Source organism: Aedes albopictus, chromosome 2, assembly GCF_035046485.1.
Source record: "Aedes albopictus strain Foshan chromosome 2, AalbF5, whole genome shotgun sequence".
Lineage (NCBI taxonomy): Eukaryota > Metazoa > Arthropoda > Insecta > Diptera > Culicidae > Aedes > Aedes albopictus.
This window is the reverse complement of record NC_085137.1, coordinates 191,772,429-191,800,347: the sequence shown is the minus strand read 5'-3', so window position 1 is coordinate 191,800,347 and position 27,919 is coordinate 191,772,429. Positions and strand designations below refer to the sequence as shown.

At 39.6% G+C, this 27,919-nt stretch overlaps 1 protein-coding gene across 5 annotated transcripts in view; it reads left to right on the top strand.

The window, feature by feature from the left end:
* Window positions 1-26,740, top strand: part of LOC109408153 (coiled-coil domain-containing protein 170) — a 110,047-nt gene extending 83,307 nt beyond the window's left edge. For all 5 annotated transcript variants that reach the window (XM_062848105.1, XM_062848106.1, XM_029873577.2 and 2 more), the window contains one exon: window positions 26,087-26,740. In XM_062848105.1, the coding sequence (XP_062704089.1) occupies window positions 26,087-26,491 (405 nt within the window). In that variant the 3' untranslated portion in view covers window positions 26,492-26,740. The remainder of the gene's footprint in view (window positions 1-26,086) is intronic.
* The last annotated feature ends 1,179 nt before the right edge of the window (window positions 26,741-27,919 follow it).

The following is a 27,919-nucleotide window of genomic DNA, read 5'->3' as shown; positions in this document are numbered from 1 at the left end:
ACGGCATTTCTGGAGGATTTGCCGTACGGTAAAGATCTGGTCCGTTGTCGACCGGCCGTCGATGAAGCCGGAGGTAATCCTCGAGGAACTCCTGAAAGAATTTATGGATAAACTAGCTGTACCCGGCAAACTTTGTCTTGCCTACTGCGTTTTTTGACGTTTCAAGTTTCTAGCCAAGACCAAGTCCCCGGTCAAAATGTATGGAAGATCGATTTTAAAAAACTCTGAATTTCTCCATGTTTTTTGCCTCATAAACCTTCCTTGGGTGAAAACTAACAGAACAAAACTAAGACGACCAAAATCGGACCTTCCGTTCGCAAGTTATGCGCGGTCCCACGTATGCCACTGCATTTTTATATATATAGATAACTTCAGAGATTATTGGAGGAATTCCTAGAGAAACTACTGGAGGAAATCCTGTAGGAACTGCTGGAAAAAATCCTGGAGGAATTCCTTTAGAGATTCTTGGAGGAATTCCTAGAGAAATTCCTCGAGAAACTCCTGGAGGAACTCCTGAAGAAATTCATGGAGCAATTTCTGGAGAAATTCCTGGAGGAATTCATGGAGAAATTCCTGAAAAAAAACTGGAGGAATTCCTGAAGGAATTCCTGGAAGAATTCTTGGAGAAACTTAAAAAAAAAAAGACACTACACCGTCTTCAACCAGAGGTTGTACAGACTGAACAAGCACTAACATTTGACAACGGACAACACACATAACACCCAGTGGCCCAGTGGAGAATTTTCCGTTTGACGAAAAGTTTTCCCCGACTGGAGCGGGAATCGAACCCACACTCCGAGGCTTACGAAACGTCTAGATGACTGACGCCTCTAGCCGCACGGCCACGAAGCCCACGCGAACTTGGAGGAACCCCTGGAAGAATTCCTGGAGAAACTTCCGAAGAAAAACCTGGAGGAATCTTCTGAAAAACTCCTGGAGAATTTCTTGGAGGACCACCTCGAGGAACCATTATAGAAATTTCTGGAAGAACTTCTGGAGGAACTCCTGGAAGAATTCCTCGAGGAACTCCCAGAGGAATTCCTGGGGAAACTTCTGGAGGAATTATTGGAGAAACTTCTGGAGAAATTCCTGGAGGAATTCTTGGAGAAACTCCGAGAGGTATTCCAGGAAAAATTCCTGGAGGATTTTCTAGAGGAATCCTTGGAGAAATCCCTTCCTGGAGGACATCCTGGTAGATATTACCAAAGAGTTTCTTGACGAATTCCTGCAGGTATACCTTCGGAAACCGATGGTGGAATTTCTGGAAAAATCTCTAGACAATTCCTCGAAAATTGTTCCTGGAGTTTCGCCAGGAATTGCTCCACGAGTTCCTTCAAAAACTGCTCCACGAGTTCCTCCTAGAATTGCTTCAGGAGTTCCTCCTGGAATTGCAACAGGAGTCTCTCCAGAAATTGCTCCATAAGTTCCCTCGGAAGATCCTCTAGGAGCTCTCCCCGGAATTGCTCCAAGAATCTATGCGAAAATTCCATCAATAGTTCCTCTGGAAATTTGCTCTGAGAATTCCTTCGAAAGTTCTGCTAGGATACTTACTTACCTTACCTTACCGATCAGGCTAAGGGCGGGGTGGCTTCTGCTGTACATAGTAGCCGTCTCCATTCTACTCGATCCATGGCTGTGCTAGTCGGATGACTCTCGAGAACCATTTTAGTCAGGTTGCTATCCGACATCCTGATGACGTGACCCGCCCACCGTAGCCTCCCGATTTTCGCGGTATGAACGATGGTTGTTTCTCTCAGCAGCTGATGCAGGATGCAGCTCGTGATTCATTCGCCTTCTCCAAGTCCCGTCTTCCATCTGCACTCCGCCGTAGATGGCACGAAACACCTTTCGTTCGAAAACTTCGTTGGTCCTCTGGACGTAGGGTCCATGTTTCGTGCCCATCGAGGGCTACCGGTCTAATCAGCGTTTTGTAGATAGTTAACTTCGTGTTACGGCGAACTTTATTCGATCGTGGAGTTCTGCGGAGTCCAAAGTAAGCACGATTCCCTGCCACAATGCGCCTCTGAATTTCGCTGCTGGTGTCGATGTCGGCGGTCACGAGTGAACCCAAGTACACGAATTCTTCAACCGCCTCGATTTCATCACCGTCGATATAAATACGGGGCGGCGGGCGCGGTGATTCCTCCCTGGAGCCCTTTGCCATCATGTACTTTGTCTTCGACACATTAATGACTAATCCGATTCGCCTGGCTTCACTTTTTAGTCGGATGTCCGTTTCCGCCATCATCTCAAATTTACGAGCAATAATATCAATATCATCAGCAGCTGAACGCACTTCGTGAGAATCGTTCCACTCGTGTTTATCCCCGCTCTCCTAATTACACCCTCGAAAGCAATGTTGAACAGCAAGCACGAAAGACCATCACCTTGCCGTAACCCTCTGCGAGATTCGAAGGGACTCGAGAGTGTCCCTGATACTCGAAATACGCGCATCACTCGATCCATCGTCGCCTTGATTAATCGTATCAGTTTATCCGGGAATCCGTATTCGTGCATAATCTGCCATAGCTATTCTCGATCGATTGTATCATACGCACTTCCGGAAGAACTCTTCCTGTTGGAACTTTTACAGAAATTCCTGGACACACTCCCGCAACCTTTGGAGGATCTGTTCAAGGAATTCCCAGAAGAACTCGTAGAGGGATTCTCGGAGAAACTCTTAACGAAATTTCCGAAGAAACTCCTGGAGGATCTCTTGCAGGAGCTCCTCAAGGAAGTCATGGAGCAATTCATTCAAAAATCTCAGTGGAACTCCTAGAGGAATTCCTTGGAGAATCTCTCAGGGAAATTCCCGCAGGAACTGCTTGAAGATTTCCTGGAAGAACTCCTTGAGGAATTCTTGCAGGAACTCTTAGAAGAATTTCAGGAAGTCTTAGAAAATTCCTGAAGGAACTCTTATGGAAATTCCCGGAGGAATACCTGGAGAAATTCTTAAAGCAAATAATTGAGGAATTCCTGAAAGGACTCATAGAGGAATATCCGAAGAAACTCCTACAGGAATTCTTGAATGAACTTCTTGGAGTACTCCTGGAGAACCTCATAAAGAAATTCCCGAGGGAAATCCTAGAGGTATTCCGGAGGAAATTTCCTAGAGGCATTCTCGAAAAAACTTCTAGAGGAATTCTTGCCGGAGATCTTAGAAGAAATCCCGAAGGAACTAATAGAGACATTCTTGGAATAACTGTTTTAGAAATACCAGGAGAAATTCCCGTAAGTACTTCTAGAGCGAGAGCGAAACATGAGTAGGTACGACGAAATTTATTGCATCGAAGTCCAAGTCGAAAAAAAAATCACAATAAATCAAATCTATTCTTTTGTAGTCATGTTCAATAGCTGCTGTATACGCTTCAAAAGGATACATGTATCCAAAAAGTTAATTTTTACGACATTTCGCCAGGTAAAATTGGCAAAAACCTTAGGGTGTCCAAATTGCCCCGCCTACCCCTAGTTTGCGTCGTCGGCGCAACTTGTGGATCAGGAACTCGGTGGACTTCTAGTATCGACTGATTACTTGCGTGGCCACCGTTTCCGGCCGGTAACGATGCGATTGCAATCACGTCCGCAATTCAACTCTGCTAAACTAGAACAAGTGTGATTCCTACAAGAAGGTTTTCACGATGACAGAATAAACATAAACAAACGCGAGCGCTGACGCAGCGCTGAGCGCAAAAGTGCGACGCGCGTCAGACGCGCGTTTTAGTACCAACGCAAGCGTTGACAGCTAGCGTGACGCGACGCTCCAGCGCGCTATTGTGATCCAGCCTTTAGTCGTCGAGCGTGCGACCGTGCCGAGCTCTCGACGTAAACTGAATTAGGTACCGGCCTGAGTGGACGCACAATGCGGCGTGACGCTGAAATTTGCACGCAAGGGAATAACAATCAATAATAAGGAGCTGTCGAATCGTATGGGAAATCCGCGTCGCGTCGCGTGACGCGTCCGTTCTGGCCGTACTCTTAAGCGGTCTTCTCACTTCACCGGCCGTGCCCCGGTCATCAATTTCTTGCTAACGACATTACTTAACCGCCTATCCCCCATAAGTTGATCGATAACCTTCTACCACCCTGTTGATACTGTTCATGGTACTGTTCATTTATTGTTACTTTGGATGTTATACGGTACTGTAGTAAACAGTTGTGAACAGTATGGTAAACTGTTCTAGTACGGTTCATGGTTATGCGGGATGGCCTCCACCTAGGCCTCCACTTAATCATCTTGTGCAACATTTTATCAGATTACTGGTTGTCTGGGAAACGTTATGTTATGTGTTATATGTTGTGTTAAGTGAAATTGCATAGTTACCTGTTTGTAGTGGAACAAGCAACCCTGATGAGTTGCCTTTGGGAAGACTCTTCTGCAAGCGTTTATCAGAGCCTTTTCGAAATCGGTCACTGTTGTATCGAACACAACAGATGGTAGAATATCCGCTATTTTTTTTCCAAAATCGAGATGTAAGTCGATGCATCAGGGTTTCCATTTTCCATTGGTATGAAAGCCAATGGAAAACCATATAAAAACAAAATAAAAGATAATACGTGTTAAGTGTAACGTTGAATAGAGTATTCAATGAGGTCGTAAGCCTGCAGGGGACCGGCTGTGCAAATATCGACAGAAAAAAAAAATACAGATTCGGTATATAAAATTAGATGTGCAACATACCTTGTTATCTATTTCGGCGTAAGCCATGAAACGCTGGCCGAAAATTGCGGGCTTAGTTTTATAGGTCCCGTCTAAGTGTAGCGAAATGTGCGTTGCCCTGGCCAAGGCCCGCATTGTGCCAGGCACAACGAACAATAGTGAACTGGCCACTTGACCGTAATAAAATGGCTCTTCTTGAATTTTGCAGAATTGACCTCCTTTCGGCGAGTTTAAGATCTCGTGAAAATCTTGGGCAGTATTCGGCGTCCGTGGGTAGTATTTATACCTCGCATTTTACATAGAGCAACGCACATTCTGGTAGGTCACGAATGGCGCTGCCTGCTGATGTCTATGTAAAAGTATTTCTTGATTAAAAATCAGTATTTAAAAAGCTTTTTTTTTCTCGAGAAAAACGGTACGACAATGTGCAATTTAGATTTATTGCGAGCAAGCGGGAGCTGCGAGAATGCACTGACTTTTCACTTTTGACGTTCTTGACCGATGATGACGACGCGGATGTCTTATGTTTGGCCATGCCTACTAGATCACTTGATGCAGCATGCGTCGTTGCTGACTGCTCAATATGTTGGCATGAATCCACTGTCACACATCCACCCCCCTCTCGGGAATGAAATGTTTTTTTTTTGTTAAAAAAAATAATCTTACTAGTAATCTCAATGACAGAATAGATGTAGCATAAAGAAGTATGGAATCTCTTATACCCAACGCATACAACTCCGTTACCGCTGGAAACTGATCATCTTCTAGAGACTTTGTTATAGTCTTCAAAGATGATAGCGACGTTTTACAAAATGACGTCACGAGTACTTTCACGATCCTTCAGTTCATGCTCGTTCGTCCCGTTCCCAACTAACATTTTTGCTGTTTAAGAGCTTGATAAAGCACTTTTACTCAATTGTTTGCGCCTTAAGCTGTTATGCAGCTGCTTTTGTTAGTTGGGACTCTTCTCACTTCCACACGATTTTTGACAGTTTCCGGTGGTTTGTTTTGAATCCTATTCGCTGCCGCTCTTTTCACTCTCAGAGAGAAAATTGGGGTTAATTTTCCATGCAAAACTCAATAAATAATACTGCGCAAAGGTGAAACTGCTTAATTCTTACTTCACAACGCATTCATCCCAAGTGAATGCTCAGAGTTTATCGGAACACTGTGAAGTTTTCGAATCATTTTAATATCTATTAGGTCTCCTGAAGTAACATTTTCGCATTTATCTTGACGATAAACATTAGGCTTTGCCAAATACCAATACAAAACCAACATTATAGAACAATTATTGCTAAATTCTTTTTATGATTGAAATATGTGCGAAATATGTTTAAATATCTCCACATCGATACAAAACTACATGGAAACTGTAAACGAGAGAGAGGTGCAATTAATTTTTTTTTCACGATAACGGCTACTTTTGCACCCGGAACCAAAGTTCATGATCTGAAATTTTACATTCATATGTAAATCGCGAAGCATCAGCAAAAAGAATGCACAAAAAGTGACTGAAAATCGAAATTTACCATTTCGACTTCATGATAACGATCGCATCGCGGCCGCACATGCCGAGCGATTCAATATTCGCGGAGCATGGTTTGTTATGAATGTTTGACGACAAAATTCTATCGTTGCGCGATGCTTTCCAACCGCAACACATTTTGGATCCTATCATGATCACTAGATTTGCATCCGTGGAGAATCACTAGGGTGCGGTCATCCGGACGCGCTGTGAACTGTTTTTATTGTCGCCATAAGACAATTACAAAGGTGCATTTATCTGGACGCGCTGTGGATTATTGTTTTGTCGCTATGAGACAATTACAAAGGTGCGATCATCTGGACGCGCTGTGGACTGTTTTTATTGTAGTCATGAGACAATTATAGAGGTGCGGTCATCCGGACACGCTGTGGACTGTTTTTATTGTCGCCATAAGACAATTACAAGCGTGCGGTCATCCGTACGCGCTGTGGACTGTTTTTATTGCCGCCATGAGACAATTACATAGGTGCGGTCATCCGGACACGCTGTGGACTATTTTTTTGTCGCTATGAGACAAATACAAGGGTGCGGTCATCCGGACACGCTGTGGACTGTTTTTATTGTCGCCATGAGACAATTACAAAGGTGCGGTCATCCGGACGCGCTGTGGACTGTTTTTTTATTGTCTCCATAAGACAATTACAAGGGTGCGGTCATCCGGACGCGCTGTGGACTGTTTTTATTGTCGCCATGAGACAATTACAAAGGTGCGGTCATCCGGACGCGCTGTGGACTGTTTTTATTGTCGCCATTAGACAATTACAAGGGTGCGGTCATCCGGACGCGCTGTGGACAGTTTTTTTTTTTTATTGTCGCCATGAGACAATTACAAAGGTGCGGTCATCCGGACGCGCTGTGGACTGTTTTTATTGTCGCCATGAGACAATTACAAGGGTGCGGTCATCCGGACGCGCTGTGGACAGTTTTTTTTTATTGTCGCCATGAGACAATTACAAGGGTGCGGTCATCCGGACGCGCTGTGGACAGTTTTTTTTTTATTGTCGCCATGAGACAATTACAAAGGTGCGGTCATCCGGACACGCTGTGGACTGTTTTCATTGTCGCCATGAGACAATTACATAGGTGTGGTCATCCGGACTCGCTGTGGACTGTTTTTTTTTGTCGCTATGAGACAAATACAAGGGTGCGGTCATCCGGACACGCTGTGGACTGTTTTTATTGTCGCCATTAGACAATTACAAGGGTGCGGTCATCCGGACGCGCTGTGGACAGTTTTTTTTATTGTCGCCATGAGACAATTACAAAGGTGCGGTCATCCGGACGCGCTGTGGACTGTTTTTATTGTCGCCATGAGACAATTACAAGGGTGCGGTCATCCGGACGCGCTGTGGACAGTTTTTTTTATTGTCGCCATGAGACAATTACAAGGGTGCGGTCATCCGGACGCGCTGTGGACAGTTTTTTTTTTATTGTCGCCATGAGACAATTACAAAGGTGCGGTCATCCGGACACGCTGTGGACTGTTTTCATTGTCGCCATGAGACAATTACATAGGTGCGGTCATCCGGACGCGCTGTGGACAGTTTTTTTTATTGTCGCCATGAGACAATTACAAGGGTGCGGTCATCCGGACGCGCTGTGGACAGTTTTTTTTTTATTGTCGCCATGAGACAATTACAAAGGTGCGGTCATCCGGACACGCTGTGGACTGTTTTCATTGTCGCCATGAGATAATTACATAGGTGTGGTCATCCGGACACGCTGTGTACTATTTTTTTTTCGCTATGAGACAATTACAAGGGTGCGGTCATCCGGACGCGCTGTAGACTGTTTTTTTTTTCGTGAGACAATTACAAAGATGCGTTCATCTGGACACGCTGTGGACTGTTTTTTTTTATAAACAAGTTTTGCCACAACTAATCACGCTGTTGAACACTTTTATTTTTTTTGCGTAAAATGGGAGATCATAAAAACGTATGGTCTTTCGCATCTCGGTCAATGAATATGAATATGGATAGCACCTGTCACAAAGAAACCTTCATACCATTCTACTGTGATTATAATTTATCCAGAATGTCACATTTGAAGTATGAAATTCTTTCTTGAACTTTGTGCCAATAAGTACATATGCACCTATATTGCAACTGTCAGGCGAGTTCCAACAGATTTTCGGTCATAATAGTTCAGTCACTCATTATTAAGCTGGTGTATCCTGAAGGAAAATCTGAATAGGAAACAATGTGCATGTCCAATTTAACGAAAGCAAATGACAAATCTAACTACATACTATACTGATACATTTATTATTATTATTATTAACTTTATTAGGGAGATTTTGAGCCCGAGGCTGGTTCATCTCCAATGATACATTTCGTTATTTGTGTACCAAAACTCAAAATACATTAAGCAATATGTAATCCTCTGAAGTAAGCACACAAGCGTTACCCAAGCATACGCAAAATTCGCAGATAGTAGCTAGCCTTCTCGAAATTCGCTAAATTTTGAAAATTCTTAGCATCAGGAATCGTCTTTGTTACAAAAACTACTCCTCGTTGATCACTAGCGAACGTTGTGGTGATAGAAACAAGCTTTTGTGCATGTTCAGTGAGCATAGGACGGCGGTATAGTACCGGCGCTCATTAATTTATCTATGGGAATCACATAATCAAAATTCAATTATCGCACAACAATAACGACAATGTCACGACTTGCATTTGTTGCGACAAACCACCCAATGCGACATATTTGAACAGAATTGGGTAAAGGTCGTTCACCGGGGGTTTAGAAATTTTTGAGACTTGCATTGCGATTTTCGAGCGGTAACTTCGAGTCGGTAAACACTGCAACGCTATTAAGATTTACCATAAAACAGATTCTATTTTGGGTTAATTATAATCGATTATTCACGAGTTGAAAAGTACGCAACAAATTCAGCATCCATTTAGTCCAGAACAAAAATGTTCGAGATCATGTCATTATCTGTTTCCAGTTGGGATAAAGTGTAATCGCCGCGACTTCTTTGTTGCTTGTGTTGTGCCTCTTTTGTCTGACAATTCTATTCTCCGATGAGAATTCATTTCATAGCTGCGTAAGTTACAATGGCATGCCGTTTATCTCGCAACTGAAGGTGAAACATCAATAAATCTCTTTGCAATTTTTCATACTAACTTCAGAGGCACAAATCTGATGAACGAAGTCTGGAACCAAGCCGCACTTGTTTATCCTGACGTTGCACACTTGCAAACAGAGGCAGCTTTTCCAAATTGAGCGAATTTGTTTACGAATTTTCAAGATTAGTGCGCTTGAAAACGTGAGCAAGGATCCAAGTCTGCCATTGTGACAGCCATATTTGTTTGGTCTGATGTTTTTTCTTGAGCTTTTTTTTGAAAGGTGACTATCTTACCTATGTTAAGGAGCCTACCTTCCTTATTTGTTGTCTTTAATATTATGGTATTGGAACGATAACATTAATGCAAAAACATCATAAATCCAAATTATGTAAAATTTACGGTGATAACGGTTATCATCCCCAACCGCAAAAAAAAAAAGATTCCATATTTTCATAAAATTCAAACAATCATCAAGCCACACAAGTTATCATCGGAAAATGTAAGACATGAATTCGTTTTATAGTGTTTAACAGTTCAACATCTAGTAAGCCATGAAGCTTCGCGGCGCAATGTTTTTTTTTTTGTTTTGTTTTGGAATGACAATCAAATAAAACAGCCTCAACATCGCGGTGCTAAAGAAAACACACCAGAACATTTTTGCTTCGATCTAAAATTGAAAAAATATCGTTGTCATTTGACCACATTTTGGTGACGCTAGCCCATAATTGGGTTCTTTAGGGGTATCCGGTTTATTTCATAATCGGATTCTCCGGCCAAAAATTAGTCGAAATCCAAAATTTCATAATTTTTGGAGTCCGGGAACTATTTTTAAAATGCATTTAAAGTTTGTATGGGGAAAATTTTTTTGTTCGGGTCAAACTGTCACTTTAACGATTGAACTGTCATTCTATCCAAGAAAATTAAAACTGTTTTGTTAATTTAACCATCAAAACAAAGGCGTTGGAATTCAATAAAATTACGTTATTCTCAGAAAAATGAGCTCTTTCGATTAGGCTGTAGAAAATAGCAATATTTTATTCACTAAACAACCCAATTGATTTAACTTTCTACGCCGACCTAACTAGCAACACATTTCTTCCTGCATTTCGAAACCTGCATGCGCTCTTGCTGTGTGTTTCTCACTGTTTCACACTGTGCATGTTTCTCACCTGGTTGCAGAAAGATAGCATGAACAACTGTTTGGGTATCGGCTGATTTTAGATAAAGTCCAATCAGTAAATTACCATAAATCAAGCTGCAGTTCCTACCAGGATTCCTACCTTCTGAAACTTCTTAGGAAGATGCAACAAAAAAGCACACTCACTCAATTTTGATCGCAAAAAACTTTCCGTTTTCCCATTAAAATTCACTACAATCACTACTTTGTTTTTAAACGCCCCCGCTTGCCCACATTCATTCACAACAGGTTTATTTATAATTTAATCCGGCAGGATCGCCAAATGTGCAATTTAGATTTATTGCGAGCAAGCGGGAGCTGCGAGAATGCACTGACTTTTCACTTTTGACGTTCTTGACCGATGATGACGACGCGGATGTCTTATGTTTGGCCATGCCTACTAGATCACTTGATGCAGCATGCGTCGTTGCTGACTGCTCAATATGTTGGCATGAATCCACTGTCACACAGACAACAATATGGTAAAACAACACTTGTCCTTTAAATAGAACTATAACAATTTTTTTGGCAACCCGTTTAAGTTAAATAATGCTAATAAAACAGATAATACACACTACAGTCCCGATTCGTTCATTGTGGTGGCTCGATGGATGGGCTGTCCCGATGGTTGAATGTTCACTGGTTGGGGCAAAACCCAACTAAAAATCACTGTCAATGTCAAAATAGATGTCATATCGAGTTTGACGTCTGACCGCCGTTGCATCTGAGAACGTTTGTGAAAGTATGCGAGTGTTTCGTGACGTATTTCTCGTCACTCGCGTGTGTCTAGAGCATTTTGATCAGATGTCAGGTGCCCGAACGAACGAATATGATTCGCTAATCGGGGCGCAATCGTGACCCAACCAGCGAATCCAGGCTGTTCCTGCCAGCAATAAGCATGAAATCATAAATACAGGGTGGCAACGTAGAAATGATACACTCGAAAACTGATGCAAAATTCAAACAAGATTTAATTTTTCTGCAAACTCACAAGGTATTAAACTTACAAAGTACCGTGATTTCGGGTGAAATTGATCACTTTTCACAGTTTTTGGCTTCTAATTTTTGAATGGTTATCGATATGGTCAAACTCAATGCTTTAAAACAAGTACGTCCACGGGTTTCGTCAGTCAACGAGGTTGAAACTTTTACTGCAAATCATTGTAGGGGGATTAGGGGCATAATGGACACCCGGGGCGAAATGGACACCCCTGTTTTTGCGGAAACCTTTGACTTTTATGTAAAACTTTTAATGCATAAGTGTAAAGGAACAAGTCATTGTTATATTTTTCAAAAGTACCATTTATATTCCTTCAAAATAACCAAAATATCATTGAAATTGAAGTATGTTTTGCATATGGTAGATTTCTTACAATTTCGAAGCAGCAGCAAATAAGGTATTACGAGTGTTTGAGTGTGTCCACCATACAAACAAGTGAATTGTTAGCTTATCTACATGTATACGCAGATTTACCAATGGATGAAGTATTATATTTTTGATCAGAACTTACTGAAAATAGCAATTTTAATGTTGTAGTCGATTCGGGGCGAAATGAACACCGGCAATTATGAATGGATGTACGTGCGTTGCATACTGTTAGGCGTTTTAGAGAGTTTGAAAAAAATCAATCCGGTTATTTTAGCCTAAAATTTATTTGATTAACTTTGAAGTTATGTAAACTCGTCTAAGATGGAGTATTATATCTGTGGTATTGATCTCCGTAGGCAAATTACTTAACTGGTCGATATTCTCAAAGATACAGCATAAAATATGCAGGGGTGTCCATTATGCCCCGTTGGGTGTCCATTTCGCCCCGTACCTTTCCTGCCAGCCCCAAAAAACACATAGTTTTCAATTCATTATTTCTTCACAATAATGACATTCTAGCAGCTGTAAATGATTGAAATACGTAGGAAACAAGTTAAAGTTGTAAGCCAACTGATAATATGTTAAGTTTTTGTCTGTTACACAGGCCTAACATACTCATTTGCTTAGGGTGTCCATTATGCCCCTAATCCCCCTATTGCAATAAATATCATTTAAAACAAAAAATCAGAAATTTTAGTTTCGGGGTGAAATTGATCAGTTAGTGAAATGCCTTTGTAAGTACTGAACATAAATTTTCCATCTGAATTAACCACCCCAGAATGCGAAATGCTTTGTAAAACTTGTACAAGTTTAGTAAATTCTTAATTCTTAATATACAAATCTAAAGAAAACGCATAAAAGTATGCAATTTTCATACTAAGCAAGTCATTACTTTAGCAAAAGTACAATTTTATGCATAAATATGAATATTATAGAACTTTGAGTGACAAAATCGGGTTAAGCGAACACTTGGCAGCTATAAACATTCATTCAAATATTTATTCCATGTGCGATACAGCTACGGTAACAAAAGTTTGAAAGTGCCGTTGAAATTCACCAAACACGCAGTTTCGGAAGATATTAAATTTAACAGAGAAATATGTGACTAATTAGCTGTAAAACATGTAAACTCATCATTTAATACCCCTTGAGCCAGATGATGGTCATTTTCTACAAATTGTTTTTAGTTCAAGGTTTCATTTTTGACAAATAAAAATTGCCCTCACGGCGATCAATTTCACCCCACTGATCAATTCCACCCGAAATCACGGTATTTAGTTCAATTAGAATCATTCCTCTTGGTTTTGAATTACGGCCCGCAGACGCATCTCGAAGTTATTACAACTCGCATGCACCCCTTCGTCACGCATTTCATCCCAAATGTTTACCAAACGGGTTTTTGAAGGTATCCAAAACCAAGTTCTTCGCGTCGCCCAGGTTCCCTAGCATGTATTCCCATGTACAAAAGTCCGGTGGGTTCAAATCGGGAGACGAAACCAGCTATTCCGATGAGCTGATGAAGCACGGTAAATTTTGCTTGCATCACTGTTCAATAACCACTGCCTTATGCGTCGGTACTGAGTCCTGCTGCCCAAGTAACATTTTTAGTTTTCTCACAGCCTACAAGCTGTTGTTACAATCAAACCATTAAAACTGGTTTTAAAGCAAAATGATCCTAACAGCTCTAATAAACCCGTGACAAAACCTTTTTAAGCCTAAAAGGGCCCACCCTACAGGAGGTTGTTAAAACCATTCCTTAAAACGTTATATAGGCCAGTTGGTTTTGTGACATATTCTTGTAGTATACTATACAGCATAGATAAGATTTGTTTTGTAGCACGCAATAAGATCAACAAGCCGTATTGAAGTTCTAAGAACACCTTAAATGAACAATTAAATCCAATGACTTGAAATTAATCTGAAACTAAAATGAAACAAAAACATGGCAGAACATTGCAAATTATTAATAATGCGAGAACGAAAATTACATCGGTCATCCATGTTAATAATATTTATATGTCAATTCCCACGAAGAAAAACTCTGTTGCTATGACGAAAAAGTTCATGCCAAACAAGTTTGCCGGTATAATGCAATACGTTGTCTCTAAATAAGACGAAGCGCCACTTCATTTTGAGGTTTTTGTCATAAAGAAAATAACAATTTCAATCCCCCTTGCAACACCATGAATTTAAATCACAATCCAATTATCAACATGGCGCACCTACTTTGCAAGCAGGAATTGATTATCGTGATGGAAAATATGGATGCCGTCAAGTTAAATCCTCCTGGTTTTGTTTAAGATTGTTTAAGATCGTTTAGTGTAAAAGCAACATGTTCTAGAATTGCTGCTCTTTATGAATACGCTGCAAAAACAAGCATACACCTATTTATTCCTAACGCATAAGTATATACGCTTCTTAAACACTGTTAGGTTTTAAGGAAATGCGGTATCAGACAGAATGCCCTTAAGAACTCTTCGCTTGGCCGATAGCGGTGAAAAACGTAAACAAATGAAAACCTTTTATATTTTTGTAAGATTTTTAATTGTGTTTTGTGTTTTTGAGGCTATTTGAGTGTTCGGTAAGTAATATACAGTGTATCAAACAATTGTCCGCACAGTAATTTTTTGATGAAAATAATTTTTCATTTAAGTGTTTATAACTTTTTTATACGTCAATCAAAAACGCTGAAATTTCGACCAATTATAACCCATATATTAAAGCTCCATTGGTAAAATTTTGAGCGATATCGAATAAGTTTTCTGAAAGTTATAGAACTTTCAGTAAAACTCATAAGATTTTTGAACACATTTTCAAAACATTATATCCCAATATGTACTTGATGAAACTTTTTCATTTTTTTTTTGTGTTACAGCTTATACCTAAGGCTTTCATATGCAGCTTCGTTTGAAGTTTTATATTCACTGCAAAAAATATGAAAAATCTGTATATGTTCAGAGTGTCATTTGGAAATTTATCATATTTTGATCAATAAAAGTGCCAAGTGTTTTCAACTTTTTTAAACTCTCTTAATGTAATATTTTTATACAGGACCTACTAAACTACATATGAAGAGTAGGTCCTATGGATTTTTTGTTCTGTCAATGGCAGATTATATGTTCAAAATATAGTAAATTTTTAAACATCGTCAGCTACATAAGCACATTTTTCATATTTTTTGTAGTGAATATAAAACCTCAAACATAGCTGCATGTGAAAGCCTTAGGTATAAGATGTAACACATAAAAAATTGAAAAAATTTCATCGAGTACATATTGAGATATAATGTTTTAAAAATGTGTTCAAAAATCTTATAAGTTTTACTAAAAGTTCTATAACTTTCAGAAAACTTATTCGATCTCGCTCAAAATTTTACCAATGGAGCTTTAATATTTGGGTCATAATTGATAAAAATTTCAGGGTTTTTGATTGACGCATAAAAAAGTTATAAATATTTGAATGAAAAATTATTTTGACAAAAAATTTGCTGTACGGACAATTGTTTGATACACTGTAGTAGTAAACAATCAGGATCTCATTACTCCGGCTGCGGCTGTGAGTAAAAGTAAGCCATTGTTCGAGCACAGCTGTGGTACCGGGCTTATAACAAACGATGGAATCCCCATCCATCAGGTGCTTTGAAAACCCCAATCACAATCGGACTCTAGAGAAAGAAGCTTAATGTGGTGATGGGAAATTAAACCCACCCGAGGTTTTTCCATTGACGTTTGCTTCAATTAGAATGAAGAATAATTATACCTGGTGAATTATCCTTTCGTTTATGTAGCTCATTGAATCTATTTATCAAAAGAAGATCGTATTTCAGTATCATTCTTAAGCTTGCTTCCACTGTTAACCCTAATAACGTTTAAGATTGCTTTATTACGTATTTAGGTAGTTTATCTGGTTTTAAAAGCGATATGATAAAACATGCATGCGGCTATGAAATAAGTTTTAGGTTCAAGTTTTAATACTTACTTAACAGCTCGATTACAACACTTTTTTTGCTTGGTAAAAAGACAAACAGAAAAGTTTTATTCGATGGATTTCTAGGTACCTACACACTGTTTTAGAGTTGCTTTTGTTGTTAATGCTGCTTTGCAACATAAACATCTTCAGTAAACCTGAAAGGGCTTCAAAAAATCCATGACAAAACCTCAATAAATAATATCTAAGTGCAGAAGGCATAGAAATTGTTACTTGGGTGGAAACAAAAACTTTCTTTTCCAAGCAGTTTCTTGGCACTGGGGAATAGGTGACTTGCTTCATACCCCTTTCGTGACGAACCAGCACAATCGTGTTGTTTTTCGGCATTGGTTTTACACATTTTTTTCAATGGTTTTTTCCTCAAAATATGTGATGTAAATAACTTTTATGATCGAGTTATTACTCTAACTTGTATTTCTGAGCCTCAGCTTTGATTGGAATTGTTTATAAAAAACGCCACGAAAAGTTAAACAAAAAGTAAACAATCACCCTAGAAGTTGAAAAAATTTTATCTGTCGTATTTTTATAAATATTTGTTTAATTCAAGTATGCAGAGATAAAAATCGATAGAAAAAAAATAGTTCTGCAAAACGGCGAAGGAAAAGTGGTGCTTTGTTGAAAAGCGCAAGATTTCTGGGTGGTCAAAGTGGGACCAGCACAATTGTGCTGTTCCGTCCCCAAGGCGGTCCAAGTTCCATCGGTAATTGCATATTCTTAGGCGTTTCATGGTATAGAAGATTGATTTTAATTATTAAATCACTACAAAGTGTTATATTGAATTTGGACAGTGCAATTATCTCTATGTTTAGTCATGAATTCTGCTAAATCATGGAAGTAGCATAAATTAACAAATATCTTCTTGCAAATAATCAATATTTCTTCGCTTAACAGGCATCTATTTTGATAAATATTACAGTTTTAGTTAAAATCGAGGAAATATCGCCAGATCCACAGAATACGCCTCCAAGTATGCAATCGCACAGCATCCCCATTCAGTTCGTCAGATGACCAAAATATATTAACAGTAGAAAACTTGTAATGTATTTTGGACATCATCTATTTTAAGGGTTCTAGATGAATGTTAAGCGATTGGTTGCCTAACGCTTCTTTATTGAACATTTTTCATTGTATTAAGAATTTTAAATTTCTTATAATTATTATTTCAACGATTTTGAGGTGAATTTTGTATGTGACTGCGATGTGTATGTCGTCTTGCATACCAATGCATTTGAAGGGTTTTAGTGAAATAATTTACATTTTCAATATTTTTAAGTAAATTCTTAACTGTTAAGCGTATTCTCAACCTAAGTCATCAGAATAGGGTCTGTTTGATTCAATAATCGATATTGAGAAGTATCTTATTTTATTAGCTCTCCGGAACAAGATATACATCGCCGTGCATGTCCAAATTATATTTTTTATCCTATCCCGTGAATATAACTCCAACTAGCATTCTCAAAAGCAGGCTTGGAAAGCGTCAGCATCAACACGGGTCGTCGCGCGAATTTTACAGAAGTGCCTCTCTCAATGTCATCGAATCGGGAGCCAATGACCAAGAGAGCCTAACAATATTCGCTCATTTTTCGGTCATGACGGAGCGTGACATGGTTGTAAACAAGGCAATAACTACAACATTCATAGATTTTGTCATTGTTTAAATCCTTCAAAGCATAAATGTATATCCTCTCTATCTGTTAAATACAACGGCTAGCCTAAATTTGCTGGGACTAGGTGAAAATTTTAATTTCAAAACAATATGAAAGTTTCCGTCATGACGCTTGATCATTGCAAAATGACATGACGAAGTGCGTGAATGCTCGTTTTGTCTTGTGACGATGAAAGGGCCTACTTGTTCATCGTCATGGGAAGCTCACGACCAATAACAGCGCTGCTCAAAAGACCAAAGTATTATTTTCACACGTACATTTTCATTTTGCATTAATCTAATATTCATTTACAAAATATTACACCGTATTAGGCTGGCACAAATTTCAATTTTCTTTTCTAACTAATCCGATGAGTTTAACGGATTTGTCAAATTGTTTTCCTAAAATACATATATTATACATCATACACCCCCCCCCCCCCCCCGCCCCCCCTTCCCCTATGAAGAGTTACCGAGCACTGGACACAAGCAGAAAATGAGATTTGTTCTGGCCTTATGCATTAAATAATGTGAATACTCATGCAGTTGTTTCAATTCACGTTTGTAGGGTTCTCTGATTGCATGTATGTTCTTTCATATGGCTCAAGGTCACCCCCAAAATGGATTATTTGTACCGCAGCTTGAATAAATAAGTTTATCATGCAAAATAGCATACAACACCAAAAAACTCATATTACTTTTCAAAACAACTGCTCAATACACCTAGAAAACAGCAATACATTACATGTTCGTTGTTCGGCTGTTTTCAATTGGGCATCTTAAAACCACGATATTGTACACAGTATGCGCAACATTATAATTCCATTTCTTAATGGAAAATTAGCCAAAGTGTGACATTTTTCCCACTTACCCAGTAAAATGCGTACGACATTGAGATCGGCGGCTTTTATTAGCGAAATCGGTGTGACTGCTGTTAACAGCCACCCTACCGTTCCATGTATACCTTGCAGTATTTTTGAACAGGTTGTCAACCTTACAACGTAGAAAATCGAAAATATTTTTTTTATTGAATATTGTTTTAACTGCTCAGTGCTCACGTAGAGCACTTTCGACAGCCGCATCTCTTGATTTTACTTCTAGTGCCATCAGCATTTCATCATCTTTTAAAGGGAATTCTGTTTGAATACGCTCAATCGAGGACGTGCTCTTGTTTGCCTTGAGTTCATTCAAGCTATCGAGCACAGCACCAAGCATGCGTTTCAATGACGCACTATTTGAATTCAACGCGTCCAATTTTCGTGTTACGTCCGTTTGAAGTCGATCCATATTAATATCATAAACTATCACTGGCTGGCCTTTGTCGTCCTGTCGAAAGTTACTGAACATAACAAATGCATTTTTGAAAAACTGCTCAAGATTTAGGCTAGGCCTATGATTGAAGTGGACGTTAATCTAAGTTTTGGACGTAAAAAAGTGAACGAAGACTGATTCGGCGTAAAATAAGCGGACGTAAAATATGGTCGGAGCGCAGTACTTTGTTTTGTTGATTTCGAGCTAGTGAAAAAGTCGTTTTTGCGGGACATAATTTGTGTACACTCATAGCATAATTATGGGTCACTCAAGAAGCAATCATTTCATAATATGAATCGATTTTCATACAAAAATAACACTGTCATTATTTTTGTATGAACCATTATCATTGAAACTCCTTTTTATTGTTTTATATATAAATCTGCTTGTAAAATTCACTTTAGGTAGTGAAAATTACTAAAAAGGTGGTAAATAATGAAAACTACAATAATGTTTTGTTTATTTTTTTCTTGGTAGATCAACTATAGTAGTCTCTAAACCTGGCCTCAAACCTCAACGAAGTGTGTTTTCACGATTTGGAATTATTTTTTTAAAATTGGGACTAAATCTCTACACCCGCCGACAAACGCCTAAAAGTATGCAATGCCCATGTACGCAGAAATCTCAATGAATCATTGAAGCCGACTTTTACTCACCGCATCAAAACAAAAGCGCCACCGTATATGGACGGTAACACAGTGACAGCAATCAAGTTACGTCAAACACACAAGGCTACGGTGGCGCTATCGGTTCATTTCATAGCATTCGTTTTAGTTATTTTTACCTTACCTTACCAATCAGGCTAAGGCCGGGGTGGCCTCTGCTGTACATAGTAGCCGTCTCCATTCCACTCGGTCCATGGCAGTTTGTCTCCAGTTCCGCACTCTGCGTAGGGTCCGCAGATCGTCCTCCACTTAGTCGACCCACCTAGCTCGCTGCGCTCCACGTCTTCTTGTACCGGTCAGATGACTCTCGAGAACCATTTTAGTCGGGTTGCTATCCGACATCCTGATGACGTGACCCGCCCACCGTAGCCTCCCGGTTTTCGCGGTATGGACGAAGGTTGGTTCTCTTAGCAGCTGATGCAGCTCGTGGTTCATTCGCCTTTTCCAAGTCCCGTCTGCCCCGTCTTCCATCTGCACTCCGCCGTAGATGGTACGCAACACCACAGACAAACAGACGTAACACCTTGAACGATTTTCATGGAAATCCATCGCCCAGTTCACACTACCATCACCTGGAGGAAAAGTTGCACGAATCACTGTGTTGTGCAATATCGTCAACAGAAGGCGTTAGTGTGAAACGTCAAACACATAGAAAAACGATGCGCGCGCCTCTGGTTGTGAAAGCCACAACTATGAAAATATAAAATGATCGTTAAAAGCGTGGTCGATGGAAATTTCGCATGTGTTACGTCTGTTTGTCTGTGGCAACACCTTCCGTACGAAAACTCCAAGGGCGCGTTGGTCCTCTGCACGTAGGGTCCATGTTTCGTGCCCATAGAGGACGACCGGTCTAATCAGCGTTTTGTAGATAGTTAACTTCGTGTTGTGGCGAACTTCATTCGATCGTAGAGTTCTGTGGAGTCCAAAGTAGGCACGATTTCCTGCCACAATGCGCCTCTGAATTTCTCTGCTGGTGTCGTTGTCGTCGGTCACCAGTGAGCCCAAGTACACGAATTCTTCAACCGCCTCGATTTCATCACCGTCGATATGAATTCGGGGTGGCGGGCGCGGTGATTCCTCCCTGGAGCCCTTTGCCATCATGTATTATGAATTTGATTGGAAATCAATAAACTTTTTTTGAGAAAAATATTTTTGCTAATTTTGAGTTGTTTACAACATACATCGGAAGTGACGTATATGATAGTACATCATTGAACGCACTCAGCGCAACCCACCCGGTACTCAAAAAAAGTGTCGCTAGTCAAAACTTCGCTAGTCGGTTTGGTGCTGGCGCCATAATACTTTGTCTTCGACACATTAATAACTAATCCGATTCGCCTGGCTTCCCTCTTTAGTCGGATGTACGTTTCCGCCATCGTCTCAAATTTACGAGCAATAATATCAATATCATCGGCGAAACCAAGCAGCTGAACGGACTTCGTGAAAATCGTCCCACTCATGTTTATCCCCGCTCTTCTTATTACACCCTCCAAAGCAATGTTGAACAGCAAGCACGAAAGACCATCACCTTGCCGTAACCCTCTGCGAGATTCGAAGAGACTCGAGAGTGTCCCTGATACTCGAACTGCGCTCATCACTCGATCCATCGTCGCCTTGATTAATCGTATCAGTTTATTCGGGAATCCGTATTCGTGCATAATCTGCCATAGCTGTTCTCGATCGATTGTATCATACGCCGATTTGAAATCGATGAACAAGTGATTTGTGGGCACGTTGTATTCGCGGCATTTCTGCAACACCTGGCGGATGGCGAACATCTGGTCCGTTGTAGCGCGTTCACCCATAAATCCAGCCTGATATTGCCCCACGAACTCTTGCAATCGGTGATAGACGGCGGCATAAAATTTGAGAGAGTATCTTGTAGGCAGCGCTCAGTAGTGTGATCGCGCGGTAGTTCCCGCAATCCAACTTGTCGCCCTTTTTGTAGATGGGACACACGATACCTTCCATTCCTACGGTAATACTTCCTCCTCCCAAATCTTGGTAATGACCCAGTGTAGTGCTCTTACCAGTGCACAATGGTTTATTTTCCCATTTTCACGCTCTTAATTAATAGCTCGAAGGATTGAGGAGATAGGGCAATGGTGTCTTCGGCAAAGTTGACGGGAATGACCAGCGCCATCTTTTGACAGTTAGAGTTTTCGGATCAATCCCCCTGTTCGCACCAAACTCGCGAACTTTATTGACGACGGTGCACCAGAAGTTCAGAGAACTACGACGGCGGACTGGCGGACCGGGCACGTGACCGGACTTACTTCGGAGGTAGATTCACGCGGCGGACTGGTCACTTTTCGGATTTTTGGACGAGCTTAGGAACACGATGTGATCGGTTTGACTGCTATATTCGTACTGAGGATTAGTAGAGTACAATTTTTATTATGTCACTTACAGACTAGTGTTAGTGGTACAAAAAGAGGGGAAGTTGAAGAACGCAATGTTCATTGCGTTGCGAAAATTAATTAGGGGAACAATGTTCGAAAATCTATCATAGTAATTTAAATTTGGTTATTCAAATAAACAGTTAGGCGTCCGACGAAATTGCAGCTCCTCGAGACACCCCCTAAAAGTGAGATACAAAATTAATTTTTTTAAATTGTTGAGATAGAGGGTTGACGTCTTAGGCAAAGTTGTGGCATTTTCGATTCCAAACAACTTTTCTGAAGACGTCAATGTTGTAATTTTTACTCTAATGGAGATAGAGGCCTGTGTTTGAAAGTTAACCCCAAAAACACGTTTTTAAGTAGAACATACATTTGTTGAATTTTTAGACCCATACAATGTTCTGCAAAGTTGTATGAATCAATAAAATACGCAACTTTGCCGAAGACACCAAAGCTGTAAGAATTAAATGAGACGAGTTATAGATGAATTTTTAATTTTTTTTATCCACTTTTAGGGATACATATCTTTCTAAGGGGCAAAAAGGTGCAGCTGAGGATACCCTTATCAGAAAGTACATCAATAGAGCTTTCAAATAAGGGTTAGTTTGTCCGTCCACGATCGTCTACTAAGGAGATATGGCCATAATAAAAAATCTCCTTACTACGATTTAACTGCATTCAAATCTACGTTGACAGAAAAAATCATGGTTACTATGATCAAATAATATAGAGTTTTCTCTAAGCGAATTTGCGCAACAGTCCTAAATGTTTTAAATACCAAATTTGTTCTAAAAAACGTTTTTCACTGCCTTTTTATAAGATTTCCGCTATTTAGTACAAATCCCATTAATTGAATAAAATATAAGATTTATCGGGGTTTAATACGCTCTCACAGAGCCAACAGAGTTCTTCTGTAAAGCAATTTGAAATTTTATATGAAGAATGTCAACACAATGAACTTTTATTAAGATAAGACGAAAGTTGGTTTAATTTATATTTCATCATAGTAGCCATGAATTTTTCTGTCAAAGTAGATTTGATTGCAATTGAATCGTAGTAAGGAGATTTTTTATTATGACCATATCTCTTCAGTAGACGATCATGGACGGACAAACTAACCCTTATTTGAAAGCTCTTGAGATGTACTTTCTGATAAGGGTATCCTCAGCTGCACCTTTTTGCCCCTAAGAAAGATATTTATCCCTAAAAGTGGATAAAAAAACATAAATTCATCTATAACTCGTCTCATTAAATTCTTACAGCTTTGATGTCTTCGGCAAAGTTGCGTGTTATATTGATTTATACAACTTTGCAGAACATTGTATGGGTCTAAAAATTCAACAAATGTATGTTTTTCTTAAAAACGTGTTTTTGGGGTTAACTTTCAAACACAGGCCTCTATCTGCATTGGAGTAAAAATTACAACATTGACGTCTCCAGAAAAGTTGTTTGGAATCGAAAATGCTACAATTTTGCCTAAGACGTTAACCCTTTATCTCAACAATTTAAAAAAATTAATTTTGTATCTCACTTTTAGGGGGATTGATCCGAAAACTCTAACTGTCAAAAGATGGCGCTGGTCATTCCCGTCAACTTTGCTGAAGACACCATTGCCCTATCTCCTCAATCCTTCGAGCTATTAATTAAGAGCGTGAAAATGGGAAAATAAACCATTGTGCAGTGCTACTCCACCGTATTTTAGAAGCTCGCTTGGTAATTGATCAACTCCAGCTGCTTTGTTGTTTTTCCAATCTCTTAGTCAACTGTTCTGATTTCGGTAAAGTTTAGTTATCTTGATTCTATGAAATCGTAGGTTCTGAAGAAACTAAAACGAATAAATAGTAGAACGATAGAGATAAACAATGATTTGAATTTGCTGATTTTCATTTTTCTGAACTTTATGAAATGCCAAGTTCTGCTGCAGGATTCGGCACAATTTTTTGCATGTAAATCAAATTGAAAATACAAACTGCAATCATCAAGTTGAAGTTATCCATTGCGGAACATATGAAAAAATCAAAACTTCCAACAGGATCATGAACCTTCTGATTGTGAACTTATGCAAAACGATTCCGGAACTAATCGATTTCAGAACGCAGAATAGTAGAATAGCTAAGAATATACTAGAAGAGACTAGAATAGAATGGAATAGACTAGAATAGACTAGAAAAGACTAGAATAAACTAGAATAGACTTGAATAGACTAGAATAGACTAGAAGAGACCAGAAGAGACTAGAATGGACTAGAAGAGACTAGAATACACTAGAATAGACTAGAATAGACTAGAATAGACTAAAATAGACTAGAATATACTAGAATAGAATAGAATAGAATAGAGTAGAATTAATAGAATAGAATAGATATTTGTAAATTTTAAAAATGCCTACCTATATAAAAATTTTCATACATTTTGGATGACACTTATTACAATACCGCCAAAATCATCTCGAATCGACCAGAATCAGCCCGTGACCGACCAAAAATGCTCTAAGCAACATCCATTGATTACGTAACGCTAAAATCTTAATTTTCTGATCCTTCCTCCGTAATGAATTCATGTGTGAAAATCCTAAAGTTTTTGCATGAGCATGAGCCGTAACACTCGCCCGTACTCCAGCCTCTCCCTAAAATTTTACGTAATTAGTGGAAGACGCCATAGGAACTTGATCGGGACCACCGTGAATTTCTGTATATGTTCTAGAGGGAATTTCTGTAGAAGTTTCAATAGGAATTCTTCTAGATGTTCTACCGAGAATTTCTCTCTCTCTCTCTAGGAGTTCTACCAGGGATTCGTCTAGGAGTTTCAAAGAGAATTTATCTATGAGTTCGGAAGTTCGGCAGGAATTGTTGTGTGGGAATTCCACTGGGAATTCTTCTCGAAGTTCTCCAAAATTTCCACATTTCTCCGAAAATTCTTCTAAGAGTTTCAAATGGAATTTCTCCAATGATTTCTCCTAGTGTTTCTCAGGAAAATTCCTATAGGAGTTGCAATATGAATTCTTCTATCGAGAATTCCTCTCCACCAGAAATTACCCTAGCAGTTAATTCGGATGTTTTTTTCCAGAGTTGCAACGACAATTTCTCTAGAAGATTAACCGCAAATTATTTAAGATGTACCACCGCAAATTCCCACAGTAGTGCCTAGTATTTCCCTAGGAGATCTACCGCAAATTATTATAGGAGTTCCACTAGAAACTTTTCTGAAAGTTTCAGCATTTGAAACCGCTCATTAAACGATCGAAAAGATTCTTCCGGATTAAAGGTAAAATTGAGTCGCCCTAGAATAAGCGAAATAAAATCCAAGAGTGTCATATCTGTTATGATTTCTTGTCAGAAACTGAAAAAGGAGAACAGTATTTTTGTAATATAGGGTAAAAGCTCCCTTAGTGGAGGTAGTACCAATAGTGGTGGTAGTGGCAATTTAGCACTATTTCGACCAAAAAGCTTGCAAATGACATTTTTAATAGATATATTATACCTAATTAATATCATTAATTCAGTTTTGTGTTCAAGATTTGCCGGAAAACCTATTTTAAACAATTATTTTCCTTAACTTTTTTGCTCCTTTGCACCTATAGTGGTGGTAGTGTTCCTATAGTGGTGGGTCCCATAAGAATTCAATGGGATGCGCCACTATAGGAACCAATATTAAATTTTACCTCCATAATAGGAACCGTGTACCTATAGTTGGTGCAAGTGATTTATTGGCAAAAACTGAAATAAACAATGGTTTTTACATTTCTCCTAGCAAATTTAAGTGAAAAACTACCGATTAACGTTTTTAAACTTTTTGTTTTGTGGTATTATTAATTTTATTCAATTATTTTACTACTAGGAGCTACTAATAGCACCACTATTGGTACGTTTACCCTATCTGAGCAGCGTCTCGGGATTTCCTATATTTTGTTGGATGTCAATTCGTCAACCGCATGACCTGACGAAGCTTTTGTGCCATTTTTTGCTGCACGCTAAAGCTACCAAACCAGGAATTACCGCACATCCATAAAACTGTCGGATTTTCTTTGTAGTGAATTAATTCGAAGAACTTAGTACTTTCAATTAGCAGTTGCAATTTTGTCGATACGATGAACTTGGGTGGCATTGAAGGAAACAAATTGATTGGAAACATGTCTGATATGTTCTGTATCAATGTGCCCCCTAAAACTTATTAAACAGCGGATTCAGACGCACCATGCATTAATAGTTAATCAATTCTAAACATCTAAACTCTTATCTTCTTATTTTCTTTCAGCATCTCCGCGATGAGATGTCGCGAATCAAGTCGCAACTGGCCGACACCAACCATCGTCTGTCGCAGCTTCAAGCGTTCCGAACCTCGGTAGCAAAGCTGCTGCATCTACGGGACGGCCCCGACTCGGAGCTGTTGCACAAACTGCAAACCATGTGCAACGCCCACCACCAGTGCACGTGCCTCGGAACCGGCAGGCATTACGGTTCGTCTTCCCCGCTGGGGACGGCCGGCAGTGATCATCACTGTTCGCGGTACGATGACATTGCGCCGGGGCCTTCGTCCGCAGTCGTCGGCTGCCGACCGTTGAGTTCCAGTCCGATTCATACCCGGCGATATATCGACTCAGGCTTCAACGACCACGACCATAACTTTGACGATGATTTCGATTTTGGGAAGAAGTATTGAAACTGCCATTTATCATCTGTTTTGGTTGGGAAACGACACTGCCATATGTAGTAGTGGAGGAATAGCGAGGCAGAAGTAGATAACGAATTGGTGGGGAAGATGTACAATGTGTTCGTATTCATATGGTTACCCGTGCGGATGGTGTTTTATAGCGAACGATTTGTACGCGTCTAGCGACACCTAGTTGAGGGTAGTGGAAACACTTTCGTTGTAGCTTATAATGTTGTATGAAATAAATGTTGAACGGTAGTTGATGGGTAATTAATTTAGCTTGTATGACGACATCCATACCAAAACTATAGGATACACTAGTTATTTTGAACAGGCTGTGGACATTTCTTGAAAAAATGTTCCGTTACTGCTTTAGACATAAACCAACAGTTCATTTGGCAAAGCTACTATTACCCTTGTAATGTGACTGTATCTTGCATTTCTAGTAAGAAAACCTTTATTTAAGCCAATCGGCTATCGCTATCGGCTTTTGATGACATCGACGATGGGTCTCCACGTTGGAGATGCAATTGTGAGGCCACCATGCACGAATTAAATACCGCAGGCAGCTATTGATGAAGACCTGCAGACGTTGAATGTTCTCCACTGTACAGCAGCACAGATTTCACGTTCGAGTTGAAAATTAGGATTTTGATGCGTCGACTAATCTGGTTGTTTTTCCATACATTTGTTAAATTCGCAAAAGCCCCCTCGCCTTCTTGATCCGTATCCCTATGTCGATATTGGTGCCGCCATAGGCCGCCATTTGACTACCAAGATTTTGGAAGCTTTCAACATTCTCCACTGCTTGCCCAGCTACCGTGAAACTGGAAGAGTTGACCGTGTTTACATCCAACGATTTGGTCTTGTTGACGTTGATGGTAAGACAGGGTGTCTACTCATAACTCAAAATAAAATTCCCTGAGTTTTCCAGGTTTTTCCAGATGAAATTTTAAAAGTTCATAATTCAAAAAATAACCCAAATTTTGTAAAAATAATATAAAGGGTGACTTAGGGTATCATCGGCAGGTTGGTTCTCTTCGTCATGAGGGATTTATGTCGGTCAAATTGCCTGAAACTTGATCATAATCAGCTTGGTTGGGAAGGATTTGATGCCAACTCTGAGTTCAACAGCTAAACCTAGGTTTCAAAAAAAAACCATGACAAAGAGAACAAAACTGCCGAAAATACTTAAGTTCCCCTGCTCTTCAAAAATCTTTCAAGATTTCTGAGCGTAATTCCTGGAACTTCTTACAAAGTAACTTCCTGGCTTTCCGCAAGATTCTTTCACGAGATATCTGTTTGAGTACGTCCCGATATTACTTTCAAAAGTTTTCCGATATACTTTTAGAGATTCTCGCTGGATTCCTCCTGAAGATCCATCCAAAACTACTCAAAGTTTCTTCAAGAAGTGATTGGTTGAGCCTCGCAGCCATG